This window comes from Bubalus bubalis, chromosome 9, assembly GCF_019923935.1.
Source record: "Bubalus bubalis isolate 160015118507 breed Murrah chromosome 9, NDDB_SH_1, whole genome shotgun sequence".
In the NCBI taxonomy this organism is placed as follows: Eukaryota; Metazoa; Chordata; class Mammalia; order Artiodactyla; family Bovidae; genus Bubalus; species Bubalus bubalis.
The window spans coordinates 63,508,430-63,533,839 of NC_059165.1; the positions used below are offsets into that span (position 1 = coordinate 63,508,430).

At 36.0% G+C, this 25,410-nt stretch overlaps 1 protein-coding gene across 2 annotated transcripts in view; it reads right to left on the reverse strand.

Annotated features, from left to right (window-relative positions):
* Positions 1-649: 649 nt before the first annotated feature.
* Positions 650-25,410, reverse strand: part of SMAD5 (SMAD family member 5) — a 62,621-nt gene continuing 37,860 nt past the window's right edge. For both annotated transcript variants that reach the window (XM_006078291.4, XM_044947628.2), the window contains exons 3-7: positions 23,264-23,515; positions 19,247-19,366; positions 11,902-12,123; positions 7,538-7,794; positions 650-5,985 (exon numbers count right to left, since the gene is read on the reverse strand). In XM_006078291.4, the coding sequence (XP_006078353.1) occupies positions 5,842-5,985; positions 7,538-7,794; positions 11,902-12,123; positions 19,247-19,366; positions 23,264-23,515 (995 nt within the window). In that variant the 3' untranslated portion in view covers positions 650-5,841. The remainder of the gene's footprint in view (positions 5,986-7,537; positions 7,795-11,901; positions 12,124-19,246; positions 19,367-23,263; positions 23,516-25,410) is intronic.

Consider the following 25,410-nt stretch of genomic DNA (forward strand, 5'->3'; position numbering starts at 1 on the left):
GTCAAGTAGCATCAGAAATAATTCCTCTGATTCAAAGAAGTAGCAGAAATTTAAGAGACGATGATGATGATGATGATAACAATAAAAGTGTAGTTGTGTGGCAGGCACGGTTTTAAGTACTTGTATTATTTTACTTAATCTTCCTACAAATAGACATTTACTTTACAGATCAGGAAACTGAGGCACAGAGTGGTTAAGCAACTTGCCTAAGCACACCGAGTTAAAAAAGCTCTGAGGCCCAGGGCTCAAATGCAGGCAGGCAGACTCCAAAGCTAAAAGCTATTCTCTCTCTCAATCATCTGGTCAAGACCTTTAATTTTAGATAGGGCTAGAGAAGGGAAATTAGTGGTTAAACTAAAAAACTCCAGACTCTAGATTCAAATCCCTTTTCAAAACAAAACAAAACTAAACTAACAAAGAAAAACACATCAACTCTCTTATAAACAGAATAAAACATACTGATTACTCTGAGCAAACCTCAAGCTGGCTGGAAAGGTTTGTATATTCATTTTCTACCACTAGGGCCCAAACACAGATAACACAGCTGGTCACAGAAACTGATAATCTCATCGTTTTTAAGACTCGACTCAATGAAACAAGTTAAATCAAAAGAGAAGAGCCCCCCAAACAAACAAAAACACACATTAAGCAGATTTTGAGATTTATTAAAATAAAGTATTAGCAAACAATATGCAAAAACAAAGTTCTTAAAAGAGTTATGGCTTTGAAAAGCACAATATAGTAAAACCTAATACATATTTATAAGTATCAAAATGATAACAGAATTGAAGCATGTTGCTAGAATTTCATTTTCTACAACATAAACAGAAGGAGAACAAGTACAAGTAAGAAGCAGACCTATAGTGCAGCCATTGGTTTGGTCTTTATCATCCTCATATGAAGCATCTTTTTAAGAGAACACTGGTAGGATTACACATATATACCCAGTTTTCATGATTACAATTCTACTCAATTTTAATGTAAGTGATTTTCAAAATGCAACTTTAACCAACCATGTTGAAAAGAAAAGCACTTGCCCAACTATTATCTTCAAGAGTCCCTACAGTTAAAATACTTTATGAATAAATCAAAGCAACATCATCTCCAATGGTATTAGACTATTATAAAAGATTTCTGACTCTAATAAAAGATTTCTCCTTTATTTGGGATTGCTTGGCCTCACTGGAGTTCTGTTATAGCCAACACCAGCTAGTAGTAAGAAGGCACTATCTATCGATAGGGTAAAAAAAAAATCTACCTCTACACAAAAATTCAAACTTTTAAAAAACAGTATCCTCAAATAAATCCTTAAAGGACCATGGTTTACAACAATTTCAAATTTTAAGAATTTTAAGAACTGAATTATTTGGATGAGAACTAAACAAACCTTTCTCACTCTGTCATAAATAACAGAAGAATCCTATTCTGAGACTGGATCTTTTCAACAAAACAACTCATCACTTGTTTTACAGCAATTGCTACCAGCAAATATTAAAGTATAAGCTCTTATTTAAAAAAAAAGATTGATAAATTCTTGAAATTTATTTTTTTTAATTTGAAAAATTGAAAAAATTCTCATTTGTTTCTGTAAATCATCCAATTTTAAAATAACACTTCAATTATAATAATTCATTTTAAAAGAGAAGTTTCTATTATGAAAAAGCCAATATAACAAAGGCTTGACAAATACTCTTACCTCTTGTAATTAGGACATGCTAAACTGTAATCCAGTGAATTGCAAAGAACGGTCCACCTTTCTGTTTAGCAGGTACAACCGTTTACACAGAAGAAATGCCTCAGGTTCTCTCCACACATGCATGTTCTATGAGAAGAAAACCTCCTCAGAGTCCCACCTGTGTTAGTGAGGAAAATGCTATTCTCTCAGGGAGCTAGGCATCAAACCCGTGATTACCACCCAAGAAATGCTGTGCTAGAATCTGAGGAGATGTCCATAAACCAATACTTAGGAAAACTCCCACCAATAAAAATCACCAAAGACTTCTAAAACCACCAGGCTATCTACTATGTTAAAAGATTCTTGCTTATCTAGTTGATGGGTATAATGAGGACACATTCATAATTCCTACCAGAGAGACTTAAGTAAGAATCTATTATAATAAGATAAGGAAAAGCTCTGAGCCTCTTCAAAGTTAGTAGGTCCAAAATTTTAATCATCATTAGAAGATAAATTTAATAATTATAAAAGATGTCTCGTTCTTCAGAAAATATAAAAGATATTAATATATTTTAAGTGGGAGAGTTATAATGACTTAACATAACATTAAGCAAGCAACTAGAAAAAGTATAAAGAAACAGATCTAAACTGGGATATTAGATGCTCTCTGCAATGGAAGTACAACACTTAAGCAGGTACTATCAAACTTGAATTTACAGTTTCTCTGTTACTGGCATGATTTCATTTTTGCATAAACTTTCTCCTTTAAAAGAACACTATGACAGGGGAACTGTTTCTTCCAGGTACTCTAAGATAAATACTGAAGGTTATATAATGTGAGCCCCAGTCCTTATCTTGACAACAGACTTCAGATCTAAATACTTACTGATCATTTTCCATCCTAAAAGAATGTCTTACTCTCAAATGTTATGAAAAGTATAAAATAGCTATACCCTCTTTTCATACTGTTAGGTATAACTTACTGAACTACCTAGTAATCTTATTGTGGATTTCACCTCAGAAACCCAGCCAATTCTATTCTCATAGTTTACTTATATAACAAGAGAATGGAAAAAATGATTTATACTCTGTTGTATATATTTGACATTTAGATCGATGTTTTCTTTAAATTTTCTCTAAAGGAAAAAAGTTCACTTCAGTAGATCAATAACATGCCTACTAGTTTATATTCCGTAACTTAAGCCCGGTAATTACGTAGAGATACAGTAGTCAGATGCACCTCTTAAATTTTGCTGTTGTTTTTTTTTCCAGTCAGTATATTTTTGTTGCTTTAATACATTGATTGACTGATTGCCTTCGCTCAGTCGTGTCTGACTCTTTGCGACCCCATGGACTGTAGCCTACCAGGCTCCTGTGTCCATGGGATTTTCCAGGCAATAGTGCTGGAGTGGGGTGCCATTTCCTTCTCCAGGGGATCTCCCCGACCCAGGGATCGAACCCGGGTCTCCCGCATTGTAGATAGACGCTTTACTGTCTGAGCCACCAGAGAAATCCTACTTTAATACATAACTTAGATTAATTTTGATTCTATTCCTCTTTTTCTCATTTACCAAAGTGGTTGTAGTTTTATTATTCCCAGGCTCTGTCTTTTCAGTTGGCATATATTTATATGCTGTAATGCTATAAAACAAGATCATTTTGGGTGTGATGATGCTTTCATAAATTTGACTATACACCATTCTGGAGATTAAATAAAAACTTAAAACTGTAATTTTATGAAATGGTTTCTTTCAGAGGTACTTTTCTCATTGGTAAAATTTTAGTTTTTTTAATCTTACTGGCTAATTTTTATTTCCCATCCAGTCCTGTACTGAGCATCGTCAAGAATTACAGGATCTGCTGGATTGAATGAAGTTTTCATGTAAAACCCAGGGGTGTGGAGTTAACAGCTTTTAGGAAATACAATAGGCTTATACTTTTCCATGAAACTCTTACCAGTTAATAGCTTCAGTACTGTCATTCATGAAACACAACTCCTTACAGAAAACGCAGAAAAAGCCAATCACATAAAATCTTGCTAACTCTAAAGGTTGCTACATGAATAAAAACAATTTTTAATTAACTCAGTTGAAAGCATCAATAAAAACAATAGTTTCCATCAGTTCAGGCCCACTGATGTTGATTATTGATTACATGCATATGCCAGTCACCCTAGGTGATTTTTCTACAAATGTGTTTCAAAGATTGTGCCATGAACCTGGCTAAGTGTACAACGATGTAAATAACTAAGTTCTATCACTAAGCAAATAATCCTCTTTTGTGTGGCTGACACAATTCTGGAAGACTGAGAATGCATGTCGTATAAAACTGATGTTTAAGGCTCAGGTTACTGTCAGAGATTTTCACTTACCCAAGGACTGAGAGCTGAAACATGAATGGCACTGCATCTGAGAAAACTAAAGCCATCCATTGGCTGCACTTTATAAAAGCAGTAAATGTTACGGAAAACAAAAAACTGCATTCTCCTTTCCTCAAAAATGCATTTTTTCCCCGCATAAAAGCAGAAAGGGCAAAGAAGAAAGTCTAACAAAACTAACATTTTAAAAAGAAGATTGACATGGCTCCACGTATTTTCAAAAGACACTGAAAAATAAGCTTCTTCTAATAGGTAAATTAGGTGATTTTTCCCCCCCAAAGTAACATCTTTGTTCTTCATGCCATAACTAAGTGTCCACTGTACTGTTTCTTAGGAAAAGAGGTTATGCGTCCTTCACTCAAAGCCCTTACATATGACTGATTAAAAAAATATTTTAGAGTTTTTGTGTCTTTCCTAAGGATTGTTGAGACTAGCATCCACATAGGTGCTTAAAAAAATGGAAGAGCATGCATGGTAACTGAGAGAACAGTCTGTATTCTTTGATATGTGAATGTTTTCAAACCAGCTAGCTCAACAACCACTGCTGACTGACTCATACATCAGATAGGTGGCCTCATCATTGGGGCCAGGCTGAAGAGGCTCCTATGGCTATAAGACACAGGTCCCTGCATGGGAGACTGATGTAAGTTAACAGCAATGGGATTAAGTAGATTTTCCAACATTAATATCATCCATAAAACTGCAAGGAATTAAAAAGAAACCTTAAATTGGAGCTATAGGATAACAGTCTAATAATCTAGGTTGAAAATACAACAAAAGCTAGAAAAAGCATAACTTTCTATAACTGTAATCTATAAATTGCAGTGTTTAATACAAAAGGGGTACCAAGGAAGCAAGGATGAGCACTTAAGTCCAAGTCACTAGAGTGTGTTTCACGAAGGTTACACTAAAAACTGTCACCCATCAAAGTGCAAAATAAAAGATTAATGCATGTCAAAATTAGAGTTCTTGCAATATTGGCCAAAAGCAGCAAACACAGCTGAGCACGGCCATGCACGCACTGTCACTAGCCATTAAGTAATACTCGTGACAGATGTGAGTAAATGACATATAATGGAGATCTGCTGTTCGCAGTAACTTTTTTTTTTATAAAAGGAGAAGTTTTACAAAAGATATACTGAGTGGAGTCATAATACACTGATGACATTCAGCTGTATTAAATGTAAATTTTATGATGTCATTTAGAAAATTATCACTTGGCTTTTATTGAACACTACTTGTTAGAGCAGTGCATAGTGTTCCATCAAATAAAAGATTTTTTTATAGTTTCTTTTAAGTCCCTACCATATGCTTTTATAAAACAATGATATATACTTTTTTAAAGTTGGTGGGACTAAGAAACTGGTAAAAGCACAGTTCTGCAGAATCAAGACTAGAACGGAAGACTTTCAATGAACACCCTCTTATACTGTTAAAATTCTTTACCATGTGATGCATTACTTTTCCAAAAAAAATTTCACAAATAAAAAAACTGTTGGGACAATAAGGCAAAAGTATGTTCCAGTTTAAGATCAATGCCAAACTTTTGAACCAGGGCACAAGACTTACTCTGCATCTTTCACAACACTTTTGAGAGTTAATCACATGAACATGAATACAAACAAATGTTGATTCATCACAAAAACAAATGTATTGGTCACAATTATGTAGAAAAAAAAATAAGCTGTAAAATCTGTTTTCCATGTAAGCTCACAGTATCTGTACTGGAAGTTTCCCTAAAATTAAAACAAGTCCACTAATAATATAAGTGAGAAAGAATACTTCTGCACTATGAAACAGAAGAAATGGGGTTTAGCGGGGAGCCCATCTGAGTGAGGACTTTATCTAGCCACTGAAGAGGCCCATGAAGATGAATCTCAATCCAACATGGGGTGCTGGTAACATCTTGCCGGTGATACTCTGCTCCCCAGCCCTATGAAAATGAACAGATAAAACAACAAGCCATTTTTTAAATCATTAACCAGTCTAAACCAATTTCCACACGTGTCCGACTCTTAGCGACCCCATGGACTGCAGCCCACCAGACTTCTCCATCCATGGGATTTCCCAGGTGAGAGAGTACTGGAGTGGGGTGCCATTGCTTCTCCGAACAAAAAATAAACTTTTAACGTTAGAGATATACAGAATGTAACCTAAAAGAAAAACTCTCAAAACCAACCTTAGCATTCACCATGGAATTAAAAGCAAAACAATACCTACATCATAACAACATATAACCTTAATAGAAATTCTTGAGGCAAGATACATTCCAGAATTCTTTTTTCTTTTTTTTTAATTTTTAGAAAGTTAGTAATGGTGCAATACCTCATAATTAAAACATCAATAATTCTGCAATGAGCTATATAGTCTCTCTTTAATGGATAAATAAAACCCATATACAGCCTCATGTTAGTTCACATCAGATTTTGTTAACAAAAAATTTTTAATTTTTAGGTTTTTTTTTTTAAACATCAGATAAGGCACTGTAAAACTGAGCAATGCATGCAAATGTAGTTAAAGTGGAAATGATATATCATTATCCTTTAAGATGGGAAACTACTGGGATGAACTGAGCAGCACCACTTTAGCCAAAAACTCCAAAGAATAAAACAGAATTTTTCACTTTTATTTGCTGGATGTATCAAGTTCTCTGCTTTACTGCTTACAGTAGTCCTTGCCTAGGAAAATCAAGTGGGGTGTGATGAGGGCAGAGTGGGGAACTAGATTAAACATGAGAGCCATGTTTCTGTAACAGGGAAGGGAAATGCCTTCAGGGCTACTGATAAACTGCTGCACAAAAAGGCCTGTAACAAGCAGCAAGGAAACACTGGGCTGTGGGACTATGGGCCAGAAAGAAAAAATCCTACACAGAGCATTTGACAGTTACTCTTCTTTGGCTAAATCCTTAAGGAACAAGTGGATGCAGCACAGGTTGCTAAAAGAGATCACTAAAATTCTTTCTAAATTTTGCTCATGAATCATCATTTACAATGCCAATAAAATCAGGCCAAGAGCAAATGATAAATTCGAAAAGTTCTTTCAATTTTGCAAATCCTTAATAACAGAGCTTAAATCAAGGAAAAATAATTTTATTATGGTGATTAATTCTTTAAGTCAACCTAAGGGATCTAGTAATAATTGAAATTGCTGAAACTAAAGGAACTTAAAAAGCAGTTTTAATATTAAATGCTTCTTAGCAATTTAGCTAAACTTTAACTGAAATTCTTTATAAACTCAGCCCCTATTCAATACCAATATCAAGCATTTTATTATAATGTCTAAATTATAAAATAAAATCACAGACCAATCATGTGGTTTAAGTTATAAAGTTAAGAATTTTCTTTAGAAACCTGTTAAATCAGGTCAGAAGTAATTACTACCTTTCATTTAACACAGACTTTAAAAAATTATAACCTACAGACATATAATACACATGTTAGACGTTACAGTGACTCAAATTAAGCTACAGGTCTCAACCCACTCACCTTGACAAAACTCATTCGAATGGTACACATTTTGGTGAGCTCATATACTGCCTCAAATCCATGGTTGACAGACTGAGCCAGAAGCTGAGCAAATTCCTGATTGTTAAAAATTTTGAGGCTGCAGCTGCTGGGAATCTTACAGACAGTGGTAGGATGAAAGCCATGATGAAAGTTGCAGTTCCTACTCTGAACAAATATGCTGCTGTCACTGAGGCACTCTGCATATACCTCTCCACCAACATAGTACAGATGAACACCTTAAAAAGACAAGAATTACAAGAGCCACCTTCACAAAGCAGTATAATAAAACTGAAGAGGTTGCATGAGGTAAGACAAAATAACTACTATAGAGCAAGTCTTCAAACAGAAACTACCACTAGATGGCCTTATGTTGCTGAAGACAGTCGAGGCTAATGTCTGCCTGAATATTCATGAGAAGGACTGATGCTGAAGCTGAAATTCCAATACTTTGGCCACCTGATGTGAAGATCTGACTCATTGGAAAAGACCCTGATGTTGGGAAAGACTGAAGGCAGGAGGAGAAGGAGATGACAGGGTATGAGATGGCTGGATGGCATCACCAACTCGATGGACATGAGTTTGAGCAGGCTCTAGGAGTTGGTGATAGACAGGGAAGCCTGGCTTGCTGCAGTCCATGGGGTCGCAAAGAGTCGGACACGACTGAGCGACTGAACTGAACTGAATGACTGCCTAAATCTAAAATGATCCTCAAATAACTAAGACTTAAGCCTCAAGTTGGCAGCATATTAGATTATCAGTTCTCAGAGTTGCTTTTTTCCCCCCTTTTCCAACAATGTTTTATGATCTCTATGAGAGAAATAATGGCCAAAAAAGTTCCCCAAGAAGGCACCTTATGATGAGTCCTTTCAAAGAAATGTTTAGTGCTATCAACTATCATGAATAGTTGGTTGGCAAAAGAGTTATGCACTCTTTTTGCTAACGGAAGGGTTTGCATCATTGAAAAAAAAAGAAAGCAAGCTAAGTCATATAATGTTAGTTTCAGGTCATAGGAAGAGTCTTTAAATGGCAGATTTATTTTCAGTTCAGTTCAGTTCAGTCACTCAGTCGTGTCCGACTCTTTGCGACCCCATGAATCCCAGCATGCCAGGCCTCCCTGTCCATCACCATTTCTCGGAGTTCACTCAAACTCACATCCATCGAGTCAGTGATGCCATCCAGCCATCTCATCCTCTGTCGTCCCCTTCTCCTCCTGCCCCCAATCCCTCCCAGCATCAGAGTCTTTTCCAATGAGTCAACTCTTCACATGAGGTGGCCAAAGTACTGGAGTTTCAGCTTTAGCATCATTCCTTCCAAAGAACACCCAGGGCTGATCTCCTTTAGAATGGACTGGTTGGATCTCCTTGCAGTCCAAGGGACTCTCAAGAGTCTTCTCCAACACCACAGTTCAAAAGCATCAATTCTTCGGTGCTCAGCTTTCTTCACAGTCCAACTCTCACATCCATACATGACCACTGGAAAAATCATAGCCTTGACTAAATGGACCTTTGTTGGCAAAGTAATGTCTCTGCTTTTCAATATGCTGTCTAGGTTGGTCATAACTTTTCTTCCAAGGAGTAAGCATCTTTTAATTTCATGGCTGCAGTCACCATCTGCAGTGATTTTGGAGCCCCCAAAAATAAAGTCTGACACTGTTTCCACTGTTTCCCCATCTACTTCCCATGAAGTGATGGGATCAGATGCCCTGATCTTAGTTTTCTGAATGTTGAGCTTTAAGCCAACTTTTTCACTCTCCTCTTTCGCTTTCATCAAGAGGCTTTTTAGTTCCTCTTCACTTTCTGCCATAAGGGTGGTGTCATCTGCATATCTGAGGTTAGTGATATTTCTCCCGGCAATCTTGATTCCAGTTTGTGCTTCTTCCAGCCCAGCGTTTCTCATGATGTACTCTGCATATAAGTTAAATAAGCAGGGTGACGATATACAGCCTTGACGTACTCCTTTTCCTATTTGGAACCAGTCTGTTGGTCCATGTCCAGCTCTAACTGTTGCTTCCTGACCTGCACATAGGTTTCTCAAAAGGCAGGTCAGGGGGTCTGGTATCCCCATCTCTTTCAGAATTTTTCACAGTTTATTGTGATCCACACAGTCAAAGGCTTTGGCATAGTCAATAAAGCAGAAATAGATGTTTTTCTGGAACTCTCTTGCTTTTTCGATGATCCAGTGGATGTTGGCAATTTGATCTCTGCTGCTTCTGCCTTTTCTAAAACCAGCTTGAACATCAGAAAGTTCACAGTTCATGTACTGCTGAAGCCTGGCTTGGAGAATTTTGAGCATTACTTTACTAGAGTGTGAGATGAGTCCAATTGTGCGGTAGTTTGAGCATTCTTTGGCATTGCCTTTCTTGGGGATTGGAATGAAAACTGACCTTTTCCAGTCCTGTGGCCACTGCTGAGTTTTCCAAATGTGCCAGCATACTGAGTGCAGCACTTTCACAGCATCATCTTTCAGGATTTGAAAGAGCTCGACTGGAATTCCATCACCTCCACTAGCTTTGTTTGTAGTGATGCTTTCTAAACCCCACCTGACTTCACATTCCAGATGTCTGGCTCTAGGTCAGTGATCACACCACTGTGATTATCTTGGTTGTGAAGATCTTTTTTGTACAGTTCTTCTGTGTATTCTTGACACCTCTTCTTAATATCTTCTGCTTCTGTTAGGTCCATACCATTTCTGTCCTTTATCGAGCCCATCTTTGCATGAAATGTTCCCTTGGTATCTCTAATTTTCTTGAAGAGATCTCTAGTCTTTCCCGTTCTGTTGTTTTCCTCTATTTCTTTGCAGTAATCACTGAGGAAGGCTTTCTTATCTCTTCTTGCTATTCTTTTTCCTTTAAAAAATGTTTTTGGTATTTTTAAAAAATATATAAATAATATATGCTGCTTCTGCTGCTAAGTCGCTTCAGTCATGTCCGACTCTGTGCAACCCCATAGACGGCAGCCCACCAGGCTCCCCCGTCCCTGGCATTCTCCAAGCAAGAACACTGGAGTGGGTTGCCATTTCCTTCTCCAATGCATGAAAGTAAAAAGTGAAAGTGAAGTGTCCGACTCTTAGCGAGCCCATGGACTGCAGCCTACCAGGCTCCTCCATTCATGGCATTTTCCAGGCAACAGTACCGGAGTGGGTTGCTATTGCCTTCTCCGAAATAATATATGAATGTTCACTATTTAAAAGTTCAAACTATATAGCTAAAGCTCAAGTTGTTTCCAACTTTTCACTACTGCATGTAGTACTAAAAAGACCATCGTAGTACATATGTGTGATTCACAGAGTGGTATCAGGCTATGACATTAAAAAGTATGTTCTGTTTCTGAGCAAATACTTCCCTTGGAAGAAAGGATCCTAGAACTGTATACTAGGAAAAAAAGGGTAAAATGAGTCTAGTATTTAAGAATTCACCAAGCAAATTTCTCTTAAATTATCCTACTGTAGAATGAAAAATCAATGAATAGAAGTGGGGCATTTTTACCTAAAAAATCATAGCAAGTTAGTAGTTCAGTCAAAAAAGAATGGAAACTTTCTTTCCAATTTATTTTTGGACACAGTATTTTTCTGAGTCTCTTCTATAAGAAATCATATTAACAATTAAAGTTATTTACCTTTTGTTCCTAAGACCTTCTCAAGTCAAAGCAGCAAAAAGTAATAAAAACAAAACTTCAAAGATAGGCAAACAGCCCGACATGGGATAGGTTTCCTCTCTGACCACTTAACGCATGAGACAATTTCACTGCAATGTGAAAAGTTCCTTGTTTTTTGTAGCAACTGTCTTGGAGGATGAATTATAAATAGAACCCTGTTACCTGAATTTAAAGGTAGGAAGAGTGGTAGTGAAGCCACTGAAGACTTAAGTCATTCAAACTGTTCTATCAGTAATCCTGCTCCTCCATCATAATGAAAATTCTTACAAGTCATCTCAACCCGAAATATTCCACAAAGATCATAATTTAAAAATTTTAATCCTTCACTAGCATTCATATATTTTACAAACATTTCTTGTGTATGTACTATGAGCCAGGCATTGTTCTAATTGCTAAAGATACTGTTATGAATAATGCAAATTTCTGTATAGCTTGTATTTCAGTCAAGAAGACTGAAAATGAAAAAATACAGAATAGTATGATTTCAGATCCTAAGTACTATCAAGAAAAAATAGGCAGGATAAAGAGAAGAAGTCTGAGTACATCTCTACTTAACACATTCTTCTGTATTGCAACCTGAGGGCAGGACCATGCCTTAAGTTTCTTTGTATGCCCTTACATAATGCAGGGTGCATAGCAAGCACAACAAACAACTGAATTCAACTGAATGCAGGAAAATGACAACATTACCTTTTCCAATATGTCGCCTAGTGTTTTCAATTGTTGAATTACGATTAACATTTGACAACAATCCCAAGCAGAATCTACTTTTGTTATTTGAAGGGTCTGTGAATCCATCTACTAACACACTAGTAGAAGATGCATGAAAAGCTTCCCCAACACGATTGTTTAATTCATAATAGACAATTGAACACCAATGTTTGGGCTCTTCATAGGCGACAGGCTGAACATCTGTGAACAAACCAGACACAAAAACAATGTTTAATGATTATCAGAAACTCAAAACTATTTTGGGGTTTCCTTTAACACAACTCAAGCACTATATGAAAAAGAAAATTTTCAGATATTTCACTGACGTCTCATTGCCTTTCTGGCTTTCAGTCTGTATCAAAAAAAAAAAAACATCAGAAGTGCTTTTTCTTTTTTCTTTTTTTAAGATTTTTTTGATATGGACCATTTTAAAAGTCTTTATTGCATTTGTTACAATGAAATTTTTATTGAATTTGTTGCTTCTGTTGCTTTTATGCTTTGTTTTTTGGCCAGGAGGCATAAGGGGTCCTTGCTCCCTGACCAGGGATCAAACCCACACTCCCTGCATTGAAAGGTGAAATCTTAACCACTGGACTGCCAGGGAATTCCCCAGAAATCCTTTGATCATAAAAGTTTTTTATAAATTATGCATATACAAGGATGGGCAACATCACATTTTAAGTTTCTTTTCTAGCAGAATCAAATCCAGGTTTAAATTTGAGACGACAAAAGCTCTGTTTCAACAAACTGAAAGACAACTATACCAGCATCTGTAAAATTATTTTAAACAAAAATTTGGACTAAAAAATTAAGACTATTAGCAAACTAAGAATAGAGGGTAACTTCAACTTGATATAAAGAACATTTACAAAAAACTTCCAGCTAATGTCATGCTTAAGGGTGAAAAACTAGAAGTTTTTCTGCTAAGATCAGTAACAAAGCAAGGATGTGCTCACCACTCCCTTTCAACAGCATATTGGAAATCCCAGCTAATGCAGTAAGAGAAAATAAAAGAAAAGTTATATGGATTGAGAAGGAAGACATAAAACTCTTTGTTCACAAATGACAAGATTATCTATGCAAAAAATCTGAAATGACGGACAGAAAACCTCCTAGAACTGATAAGCAATTATAGGAAAGTTGTAGGATATAAGGTTAATATACAAAAGTCAATCACTTTCCTATACCAGCAATGAGCAAGTAGAATTTGAAATAAAATTCATTATCATTCATAGCAGCACTCAAACAATGAAATATTTAGGTAAAAAGCAAACAAACAAAACAGGTAAGATATATATGTTGAAACTATGAAATTCTAAATAAAGAATTCAAAGAAGGAACTAAATAAGTAGAAATACAGTCTATGATCATGTGCAGGAAGCCTTAGTTCTTTCCACCATGACTTAAGAGTGAATGAAATCCAAATAGAAACTTCAGCAGATCATCTTGTAAACTGATCCTGAAGTTTACATAGAAAGGCAAAAGACCCAGAACAGCCAACACAATACTGAAAACCAAACCAAGAAGACTAACACCACCCAACTTAAAAACTGGCTATAAAACTATAGTAGACACTCTATGAAAATCATCTCAAAAAAACAGAGGACAAATATAGATGACCTTGAATATGGTAATGACTTTTTAGATACAATACCAAGGTATGATCACTGAAGAAATAATTGACAAGCCAGACATCATTAAAAATTAAAAACTTCTACTCTTTAAGACACTGTCAAGAGAATGAGAAGACAAGCCACAGAATGGGAGAATATATTTGCAAAAGACACATCTAGTAAAGGACTGTTACACAAATACAAAGAACTCTTAAAATTCAATAAGAAAATGAATAAGCCAATGAGAAAAACTGGTCAAAGATATGAACAGACACCTCAATGAAGAAGATATACACAAAAGCAAATAAGCATATAAAAAGATGCTCCACATTGTATGTCACCAGGGAAATGCAAATCAAAATAGCAAGGAGATACTACTGCATTAGAATTACCAAAACCATTAGAATTGCCAAATCCAAAACACTGACAATCCCAAATGCTGGTGAAGATGTGGAGCAACAGAAACTCATTCACTGCTGGTGAGAATGTAAAATGGTACAGCCACTTTGGAAGACAATTTGCTGACTTCCTACAAAGCAACAAACTCTTACCATACAATCCAGCAAATGTGTTCCTCACTGTTTGCCTGGAGGAGTCAAAAACTTAGGTCCACACAAAAACTGCAGAGAGATGTTTACAGAAGCTTTATTCATAATGGCCACAACTTGGAAGCAACCAAGATATCCTTCAACGTGTGAATGGATAAATAAACTGTAGTATACCAGACAACCAAATATTATTCAGCATGAAAAAGAAATGCACTATCAAGCCATGAAAACACATGGAGGGGAGGGACTTAGGTGCATATTACTAAGTGAAGAAGCTAATCTGAAAAGGCCACATACTATAAAATTCCAATTACAAGACATTCTGGAAAAGGCAAAATTATAGAGACAATAAAAAGATCAGTGGTTGCCACGGGTTAGGAAAGAGGGAGAATGAACAGGCAGAGCACAGAGGACTTTTAAAGCAGTGAAATTATTCTATATGATACTATAAATGATGGCTACATGTCATCATTCATTTGTTACAACTCAAGGAATGTATTATACCAGGAATGAATCCTAATGTAAATTATACATCTGGGGTGATAATGATGTATCAATGTAGGTTCATAGATTGTAATAAATGTATCACTCTGGTGCAGGTAGTGGGGGAAGCTGTACATGCGTAGGGGGAGAGGGTATGTGGGAACTCAGTACTTTTCGCTCAAATTTGCTGTGAATCTAAAAAATAATTTGTTTAAAAAAAAAGAAAGAAAGGAAAAAACACAACCAAATGAGTTTTCTTTGGGTAAAAGGTGGTATACATTTGAAGTTTTAAGTGCCAGAACAGCCTGTGGAAAAAGGTTTGTATAAAATATAAAACACTGGCCAAATTCTTATCAGTGTTAAAAATCAACAATTCCTAATGGACACAATGGATGGAAGAGACACATGGAAGTTCTTCATCCAGCACTAGTAGAGTGTCTGTCTTGGAGCTGAAATTAGAAAGAAAAGTCGTGAATTGTCAGTTTTCTTTCAAGAAAGGCAGAAATTTTTTAAAATGTCCAAGAAAAATGTTAAGAGTAAGTCACACTATGTAGACACCACAAAAGAGTTGGTTGACTTTTAAAACTCAGTTTTAATTATACAACTGCAAAGAATTCAGATGAGGAGGTACAAGGAAAAAAAAAAAAAAACCCAATGAGGACCTATAGAGCAAAGTTCTAAGAGCTCAGATTTTAAAGAAGTTTATATAAAAGATGGAACAAGGAGGGACTCATAATCAAACACATATATAGATGAGTAGCAGGAAGTTATAACAGTGTCATGAAAGACTAGAGCCAAGATAAGCAAAACAAAAAAGACAATTTTGGTTAGAATGAAAAGAAGAAAATCAAAAGGTCTGCGACTCTGCTCAAGGCAAAGGACATCTTGTTAACTGGTGATTCACAGCATTGCAATTTAACTCTAATTTCCCAAGTGAGAAGAAACTCTGGTGAAAAAAGACATCTAGGAGGGTGAGAAGACTTGAGTGCCAGGTTCTTCTAAAGGGTCTCAGTTGTTTGGCTAAGAAACCATAATCCAAGAAATATTAAATATACATCACCACTAAACTGCACTCTCTGATCTCTGGAGGATCAAAAGAAAGAAGGAAAATGATAGATGGGGTAAACATACTCCAAATTTTTAGAAAGAGGATGATAATACCATTTTTTGGGAATTACCTGATGCTGTATACTAAGATCATTATAAATACAGTCAAAGTCAATCAACATACTAAGAACTCCTATGTAGTTATTATCTCTTTATTTTACAAATGGAGAAATTTAGGCTTAGATATATTTTAAAAGCCACCCTAAGCTGCAAAGCAAATAAGTAGAGATGCAGGAATTCAAATCCAGAAATTCATGCTCTGAGACAGTCTGCTCTAAATGAAGGTAGATACTATGAATATTAAGTGAATTAGTATGACAAAATTCCTAGATAAATTCTAATCTTGAAAAAGCCAAGGTATTATTTAAACATTAACAAGATTATCAGGGGGCCTGAAATTTATTCTTAGGAATGCGGGGCTTATGGGACATACAGCTCTAAATGAAGGTAGATACTATGAATATTAAGCGAATTAGTATGACAAAATTCCTAGATAAATTCTAATCTTGAAAAAGCCAAGGTACTATTTAAACATTAACAAGATTATCAGGGGGCCTGAAATTTATTCTTAGGAATGCAGGGCTTATGGGACATACAGTCATCCCATATCATCACAGACACTATAAAATACACACAAGGACATCATTCTTTCAAGAAACTGAAGTGCCAATACCTTACTTCATGTAAACTTGTGACAAATTAAGAAGTTTAAGGTGTCAAAACAAAATGACTTTAAAAAACACAATTGAGATACCACTTCATACCCATTAGGATACTATTATCAAAAGAAAAAAGAAAATAACGAACGTTGGCAAAAATATGGAGAAATTGGAAATCCACTGCAATATTGGTGAAAATGTAATGGTGCAGCCACTGTGGAAAACAGTTTGGCAGTTCCTCAAAAAACCTAAACAGAATTACCATAAAATCTAGCAATTCTACTCCCAGGTATGTAATACAAAATGAATTAAAAAACAGAGACTCAAACAGAAACCTGTATACCAATGTTTTTAGCAGTATTGTTCAGAATAGCCAAAAGGTGTAAACAAACCAAATGTCCATGAACTGATAGATGGATAAACAAAATGTGGTATATATGCTTACAACAGAATACTTCTCAGCCTTAAAAAGGAATGAAATTCTAATACATGCTACAACCTGGATAAACCTTAAAAACATTATGCTAAGTGAAATAAACTAGATACAAAGGGACAAACATTACATGATTCCACTTAGATGCAGTGGCTAGAATAAGCAAATTCAGAAGACAGGTGGCTCAGTGGTAAAGAATCTGCCTGTCAATGCAGGCAATTGTAGTTTTTAATTAAAAAAAATTTAAGTCTTTCTCATCAGTTTTATTGAGATACAAATGACATCAGCACTGTATGTTTAGGGTACACAGCATAATGATTTGCCATACATACATCATGAAATGATTATCACAATAAGTTTAATGAATGTCATCAACTCATGCATGCACACTCAGTAGTGTCTGACTCTCTGTGACCGCAGAGACTGTAGCCCGCCAGGCTCCCCTGTCCATGGGATTTCCCAGGCAAAAATACTGGAGTGGGTTGACATTTTCTTTTCCAGGGAATCTTCCTGACCCAGGGATCAAACCTGTGGTCTCCTGCGTCTCCTGCACTGGCAGGCAGATTCTTTACCACTGAGCCACCTGGGAGATCCTCCATCATCAACTCATATAGACACAAAATTAAAGAAGGAGGAAAAAAAAACATTTTCCTTCTGATGAGACCTCTTAGGATTTACTCTCTTTACAACTTCATATATAACACACAGAAGTGTTAATTACATTTATCATGTTGTACATTATGTACTTATTTATCTTACAGCTGGAAGTTTGTGCCTTTTGACAGCCTCCATCCAGTCAATTTTATTTCTATCTATCAAAGAAAAATCCAAACACAAAATTTTTAAAAAATTCCACTCATTGAGGAATAAATTTAAAAAGAAAATAAGTGAAAGACTTATACTGAAGTTGAAGGTCTAAACAAATAGAGAACAGAAAGTACAATTCATGTCCGTGTACTAGAAGATGGTATATCTCCCCATACTGATTAAAGATTCAAAGTGACCTCTATCAAAATCCAAGGGGGAATTTTTTTGAGGGGGACAGAAATTGAAAAACTGATACTAAAATGATATGGAAATATGCAAAGAATGTCGAATTGCTAAACAATTTTCAAAAAGAACAAAATTGGAGGACTAACACTTCTTGTTTTTAAAACTTACTATAAAACATTAGTAATCAAGACTTTAAGGAAAAGATATACAAAACAGTAAACAAAATTTAGCATCCTGAAATAAATCCTTACATTTATAGTCAACTGATTCCTAAAAGAGAAGACAACATGATACTCTTATCAACAAATAGTGCTAGAACCAACTCGGTATCTACTTGAACAAAGATGACTTTAGACCATAACCATACAAAAAACTTAAAATCAATCACAGACCTAAATATAAGAGCTAAAGAACTGCTAGGAGAAAACACAGGAGAATATTTTTTATGACCTTGGGACAGACAAAGGTTTTTTAGATGCAACACCAAAAGCATAATCCAGGAAAAAAAAAACTGGTAATTTCATCAAAATGAAAAACTTTTGTGCTTCAGAGGACACCATTAATAAAATGAAAAGACAATCCACAGAGTGAGAGAAAATATTTGCAAATCATATGTCTGATAAAGGACTTGGGTCCAAATATACGGAACTCTTACAACTCAATAATAATACAAACAACTCAATTTCAAAAAAAGGCAAAAGATTTAAATAAACCAAAGAAGATGTATGAATGGCTAGGTACATTAAAAATGTTCAAAATCATTCCTCAGTAGGAAAATGCAAATTAAAACAAAGGAGACACTACTTTATACCCAACAGAATAACTACAATCAAAAAGATAAACAATAACAAGTATCAGAAGGGTATGGAGAAACTAGCACACTCATATGGTACTGGTAAAAATGGTACTACCATTTATAGTTGTTTGGCTGTTTCTCTTAAATACTTAAATTTACCATATGACTCAGAAAAAGAAAAACAAAGACTTAGTATTTGCAAACATTCATAACAGCATTGTTCATGCTAGCAAAAAACTACAAACAATTCAAATGTTTATCAACTGATAAATTGGTAAACCAAATGTGGTGTATCCATACAATGCAATACTATTCAGCAATGAAAAAGAATCAACTATTGATACATGATACAAAATTGATGAATCTTGAAGACTGCACATTCTGTGATTCTATTTATATGAAATGAGAGAAGGCAAATCTACAGGTACAGAAAACAGATTAGAAGGTTTCTGGAGCTGGGGGTATGAGAGGATAGATTACAAACAGGCATATGGGATATTTTTAAAGCATTGTAAAACTGTTCTAAAACTAGATCATGGTAATGGTGTAAAATTTTATACATTTTAAAAAAATCATTGAATCATATACTTAAAATGGATAAATTCATGGTATGGCTTCTAAAAGTGACTGAGAAGTTGTTTTTGTTTTTTTTTTAAGAGCAAAAACAACAAAATAAGCATTGTACTTCTTACCTCTGCTGGATATACTGGGCATAATCTGAGGAATCATATTATTGCTTGTATCCATGGGTTGGGAATTATCTTGACCCATCTGATCATCTGGTGGCATATAGGCAGGAGGAGGAGTATCAGCTAACAGGAAGAAAAAAGACAAGTTAGAGTCCCAAAAGAATAGTTAAAAATCTTCATCTTGCTCAAAGTTAAATCTAAATGTATCAGAAAGTTCTTAAAAATTGCCAGTAGGATTCATTACCAAACATCACAAACACACAAAAAAGCAGGATGCTACCTTAGGACAAGGCAAAAGGAGAAAAGACAGCATACCCCTTAGCCACCAGAAACCTACTACAAGTCCACATGAATTTGGTCCAATCCAGCATAGTAATATCACTGCTAAAATTCAGTACAATAGAATTTAAGATCAAGAATTTTGCCTTCATTTGCTTAGAATCATATGCCCAGAGAAACTGCAACTACTGTAAGTCAATCTGAAGGCCATAGATTATCCTCGTTCAGATATCTACAGAGACATTCTTAAATTGCCAAGATCATTACACACTGTATTGTTATTTAGAACTGGAAAATAAAACCATGCTCTTTCAAAATATGCAACAACACTAACAGCAGCTATCTAATTCTTTTGCGATGTCTTACAATGGCATTATGTCCTATGGCTCTAAGGAAACAAAATGAACTACAAAATCTTTTGAGTTAAAACATTTCCGGCTGCAAACCTTTACAAAAGCTATAGCTATACTTCTTTGTCTCAGTAACTATAAATACTGAACATATATCTGAATATATAACTTGTCTTTCACCTCAAGGTTTGTACAAGATATATTTTGAGACAGAGCTACCAATCGGCACTGACTGGAGTACAAAGGATGAAAGTTAGTTTTTGAAAAGACACCTAAGAGCAAGTTCAACAGTTGGAACTTAAATCCTTTTCAAAAAACAAAACTTCATCAATTGGTATTTCATTGCAATAAAGAGGAGGCATTCCAGTATTTCTAATGATTTAACGATACAAGACCATGCATGCCATTAATAAAATTTAGCCACTTTAAAAATCTGCTTATGATCCTTCTCCAGGCAAATCAGTGCATCAGTTATCTAATGAAAGATAACTGGAGTTCATTTTAAGCTGCTGCTGCTGCTGCTGCTAAGTCGCTTCAGTCGTGTCCGACTCTGTGCGACCCCATAGACGGCAGCCCACCAGGCTCCGCTGTCCTTGGGATTCTCCAGGCAAGAACACTGGAGTGGGTTGCCATTTCCTTCTCCAATGCATGAAAGACAAAAGTGAAAGTGAAGTCGCTCAGTCGTGTCCGACTCTTCGCGACCCCATGGACTGCAGCCTACCAGGCTCCTCCATCCATGGATTTTCCAGGTAAGAGTACTGGAGTGGGGTGCCACTGCCTTCTCTGCATTTTAAGCTATCAAAGTATAAAATGATTTGACAAGCAATGTAGCAAAGTTAAAAAAGCAGAGACGAGAGTCAGAGAAACCTGGGCCTGAACCCCCACTTATCAGCTATGTGACCTTAAGTAAGGTACTTAAACTCTTGGGGTTAATACCAGTTTCATCTTCCATCTGTAAAATAAGAATAATATCTATCTCACATGGCTGTTCTGAAGATTAAATTTAATGTGATATCTTTCATCTAAAAAAGGCACTTGGTAAATGGTATTCGGTAGTAAAAACTTTATGAAAATATTTAACTTAAGTCATATATAGCTACTTCCTTTGTTGCTTTGACAGAACTTAATTGTAATGCCTAGTGGCATACATAGATTTAGTCATTTGGTCCAATATACGGCCAACTGATATCTAACGCCACTTTGTTTTGTTTCCGATTATCTACTTTCCTTCATATTCATCAGACAGAGTCATTTTCTTTCTTTATGTTTTTGATAAGTTTTTACTACATTCTGCCTTTACTGTATATAGGACTCCTCTCTATGAAATCATTCAAGTTAGCACCATTTGGCTTCAAACTCTCAATCTGCACTGGCAACCACTTAACATATAGGTATATCTACATAGCTAGCAGTAAATGTATTTATGTGTTGCTGTAATTTCATCTATTTATTTAACAAATATTTACTGGAGGATCTACTGCATATTAAACTCTGATGTAGGTACTGGAGATGTAGCAATAAACAAAAGATGCTATGAAATCCCTTTTTTCATGAAGTTTACAGACAAGTTGGCAGGGGGAAGAGGCAGATTATAAGACAAAATATACTACACTGGATTGTAATACATGTAATACATGCCATAGAGAACGATCAAGCAATGAGATAGGGAAGGTGGGTTGAAGGAGTGAGTGCAACTTTTAAATGTTATCTACCTTATTGTCACTGTTCTTAAAGGGTAATTGCCAATCTCCCCCAAATTGTGTTTGCTTTTTTAAAAACTTTCATTTATGTAAACTAAAAAAAATAAAAACAGTTCACCCACTTCCCTCAACTGCTTTTTCACCACCTCTGGCAACCAGAGGTGGCTGTCCTCTGTATCTATGAGCCTAGTTGTTTGTTTTAAGTCCACATATAAGAGAGATCATAACAGTATTTGTATTTCTCAGTCTTATTTCACTTAGCATAAAGCTGTCAAGATTCATCCATGTTGTCACAGATGGCAAGATCTCATTCTTTTTTATGGCTGGATAATATTTGTGTGTGTATTTATCATATATTCTTTATCCATAAATTAACACTTAGGTTGCCTCCACATTATGGCGACTATAAATCAAGTCACGATAAACATGAGAGGGGTGATCCTTTCCTGAGTCAGTGCTTTTGTTTTCTTTGGCTAAATATCCAAAAGTAGAATTAACGAAGCATATGGCAGTTCTGTTTTTTATTTTTTGAGGAAATTCTATACTGTTTTCAAAACTGGCCACACTAATTTTCATTCCAACAGTGCACAAGAATTCCCTTTCCTCCAAATCCTCAGCAACACTTGTTATTTCCACCTTTCTGATAAACAGTCATTGTAATAAGGGTAAGGTAATAGCTCACTGTGGTTTTGACCTGCATTTCCCTGACAATTAGTGATGTCTAGAGCATCTTTTCATGTATCTATTGGGCAAAAGAATGTCTTCTTTGGATAAGTATGTATTCAGATCTTAATAGACCTTTTTTTTTGCCACTGTGTTGTATGAGTTCTTCCTATAAATTTTGTATATTAGCCCCTTATTGGATACATCATTTGCAAAAATTTTTTTTCATTCAGTAGGCTGCCCTTTTATTTTATTGATGGTTTCCCTTGCTGTGCAGAAACGCTTTAGTCTGATATAGTTTCACTTGTTTATTTTTGCTTTTGTTGCATTTGCTTTTAGTGTCAGATTAAAAAAAATCATCAGCAAGACCTAGTTAAGGAGCTTAGTATATATGTTTTCTTCTAGGAGTTTTATGATTTGAGGTCTTACATTAAACTCTATCTATTTTGAGTTAATTTTTGGGTGTGGTGTAAGACAATGGTCCAATTTCATCCTTTTGCATGTGTCTGTCCAGTTTCACCAACGTATTTATGGAAGACACTGTCCTTCCCCCTTGTACATTCGTGGCTCCTCTGTTGTAAATTAATTGACAATTTTTGCATGAGTTGATTTCTTGACACTCTACTCTGTTGCATGATCTATGTGTTTGTTTGTATGCCAATATTATATTATTTTTATTATTACAGCTTTGTAATACAGTTTGAAATCAGGGAGTATGATGCCTTCAGCTTTGCCTTCAGCTTTGTCCCTCTTTCGGAAAACTGCTTCGGCTATTCTGGATCTTTTGTGGTTCCATACACATTTTAGGACTATTATATTTTGTGGAAAATATATCTACTTGCATTTTTAAACATACAGCACTTGGCAAAATAAAATTCAAAACTCTTCTGGAAATCAAACAATTACCAAAGAATAGTCAAAAATAGTTAGTTCTTGACATATTAACAGCTGAACCAGAGGATCAGCAGTATTAGAACAAATGCTAATTCTTAGGAGTTATTTTTTGTATCAATAAAATAAATTCTTACCTGGGAGCTGAAATGGACTTCCTGGTCCAGAACTTGCTGGGGAGTTGGGATATGTGCTGCTAGCAGGGGAAGGAGGGTAGGGACTATTTGGAGATAAGGGAAAAGGAGTGTTGTTGGGCTGATGGAAAGAATCAGGAAACGTTGCATTTTGTGGCATGTGCGGTTCATTGTGGCTTAAGTTTCTAAACTGAACCAGAAGGCTGTGTTGTGGATTGAATTCATTATGACGAGGCACTAATACTGGAGGTAAGACTGAAAGACAAAAATCAAAAGTTGTCTGTGAGCAATGACTAAAACAACTCATACACATGAAGGGACAGATAAGAAAGGATTGAGGGAAGATGGTAAACCTATTAAAAACAATTTACTTTTAGGAAGGGCTGCTTTGTTAGAACCCTGAATCTGTATTTACATAATAATTAAAGCGAAAATTCTCTAAGCATTCAGCCTATATAAAATACTCTAGAAGACAGAATACCCAAGCAGAGAAGATAATCGTGGTAAGCATATTTAAGAGCAACCATAATTACAGCAAAGGGAATAAAGCCAATGTTTTACAAAAACTATTACTGGTATATAACCTTAACCCTTTAAAAACTATGAATCACCATGTTGTACACCTGAAACTTAATATAATATTATATGTCAATGATACCAAAAAAAAAAAAAAGGTAAATATGTCATCATCTCCTTAGATGTTACTGCTGTTGGTCTTGCTTTATCTATATGAAACAGGGAACACATCCTAAACCATGTGGGCCAAAGCACCATCCCTTAGTTTGCAGTCCAGATAGCTGTTTCCATGACAGTCCTACTTCTCTGCATGTTTGCTCTTTACCATCCAAGACTGTAATTTTCATAAGGTGTTCATATGAATCTGAAATAAAATAGTGGGCTAATATAACTTTAAAATTTTTAATTAAAAAATAGATGAAAACAACCATAATACAGAGAATTTAATGCACTCAGAGTTCAACAGAGGTAAGTATCCCCAGCGAGCAAGGAGGCAAACAAAATACTGTGGAAAAGACAACATCTGATTGGACATTAAAGAACGGGAAGCATTTCACATGGAAGTGCTAGGGGTGGAGCATGTCAAGAGTGTAGAGGAGGAGCTGGAAAGATATAAGAAAGGACAGGCAGAGGGCTAAGCACTAAACTGGGAGGTAAGACTAGAGAATAAAGTTGAAAGCAGCTATGCATAGGTCCTGAAAGCCTCCATGTTTCCAATTTTGAACATTTCTTCTTTCTTTCGCTTTACCATCTGAGCCACGAGGGAAGCAACTGCTGCTGCTGCTAAGTCACTTCAGTCGTGTCCGACTCTGTACGACCCCATAGATGGCAGCCCACCAGGCTCCCCTGTCCCTGGGATTCTCCAGGCAAGAACGCTGGAGTGGGTTGCCATTGCCTTCTCCAATGCATGAAAGTGAAAAGTGAAAGTGAAGTCGCTCAGTCATGCCCGACTCTTAGCGACCCCATGGACTGCAGCCTACCAGGCTCCTTCGTCCATGGGATTTTCCAGGCAAGAGTACTGGAGTGGGGTGCCACTGCCTTCTCCAAGGGAAGCCACTAGCAAGGTCCAAATAGTATGTAAAGTGAAGTGAAATTCACTCAGTGTGTCCAATTCTTTGCAACTCCATGGGGGTCCATGGAATTCTCTAGGCCAGAATACTGGAGTGGGTAACCTTTCCCTTCTCCAGGGGATCTTCCCAGCCCAGGGACTGAACCCAGGTCTCCCGCATTGCAGGCAGAGCCTTTACTAGCTGAGCCACAAGGGAAGCCCGTATTTTATGTTCTTCAGTAAAGTTTCCCCAACTGAAAACAGTAACAATTCCTAGATAGAGGTCTTCCACTCAAAATTATTTTTTCTAAACACATCCATAACAAAAATATATACAAGCATAAACAGTTTTAAACTGGGCTTCCCTTGTGGCTCAGCTGATAAAGAATCCACCTGCAATGCAGGAGACCTGGGTTCAATTCCCGGGCTGGGAAGATCCCCTGGAGAAGGGAAAGGCTACCCACTCCAGTATTCGGGCCTGGAGAATTCCATGGACTGTATAGTCCATGGGTCACAAAGAGTCGGACACAACTGAGCAACTTTCACTAAACAGTTTTAAAGAACACATTTTTTAACAGATCCACTT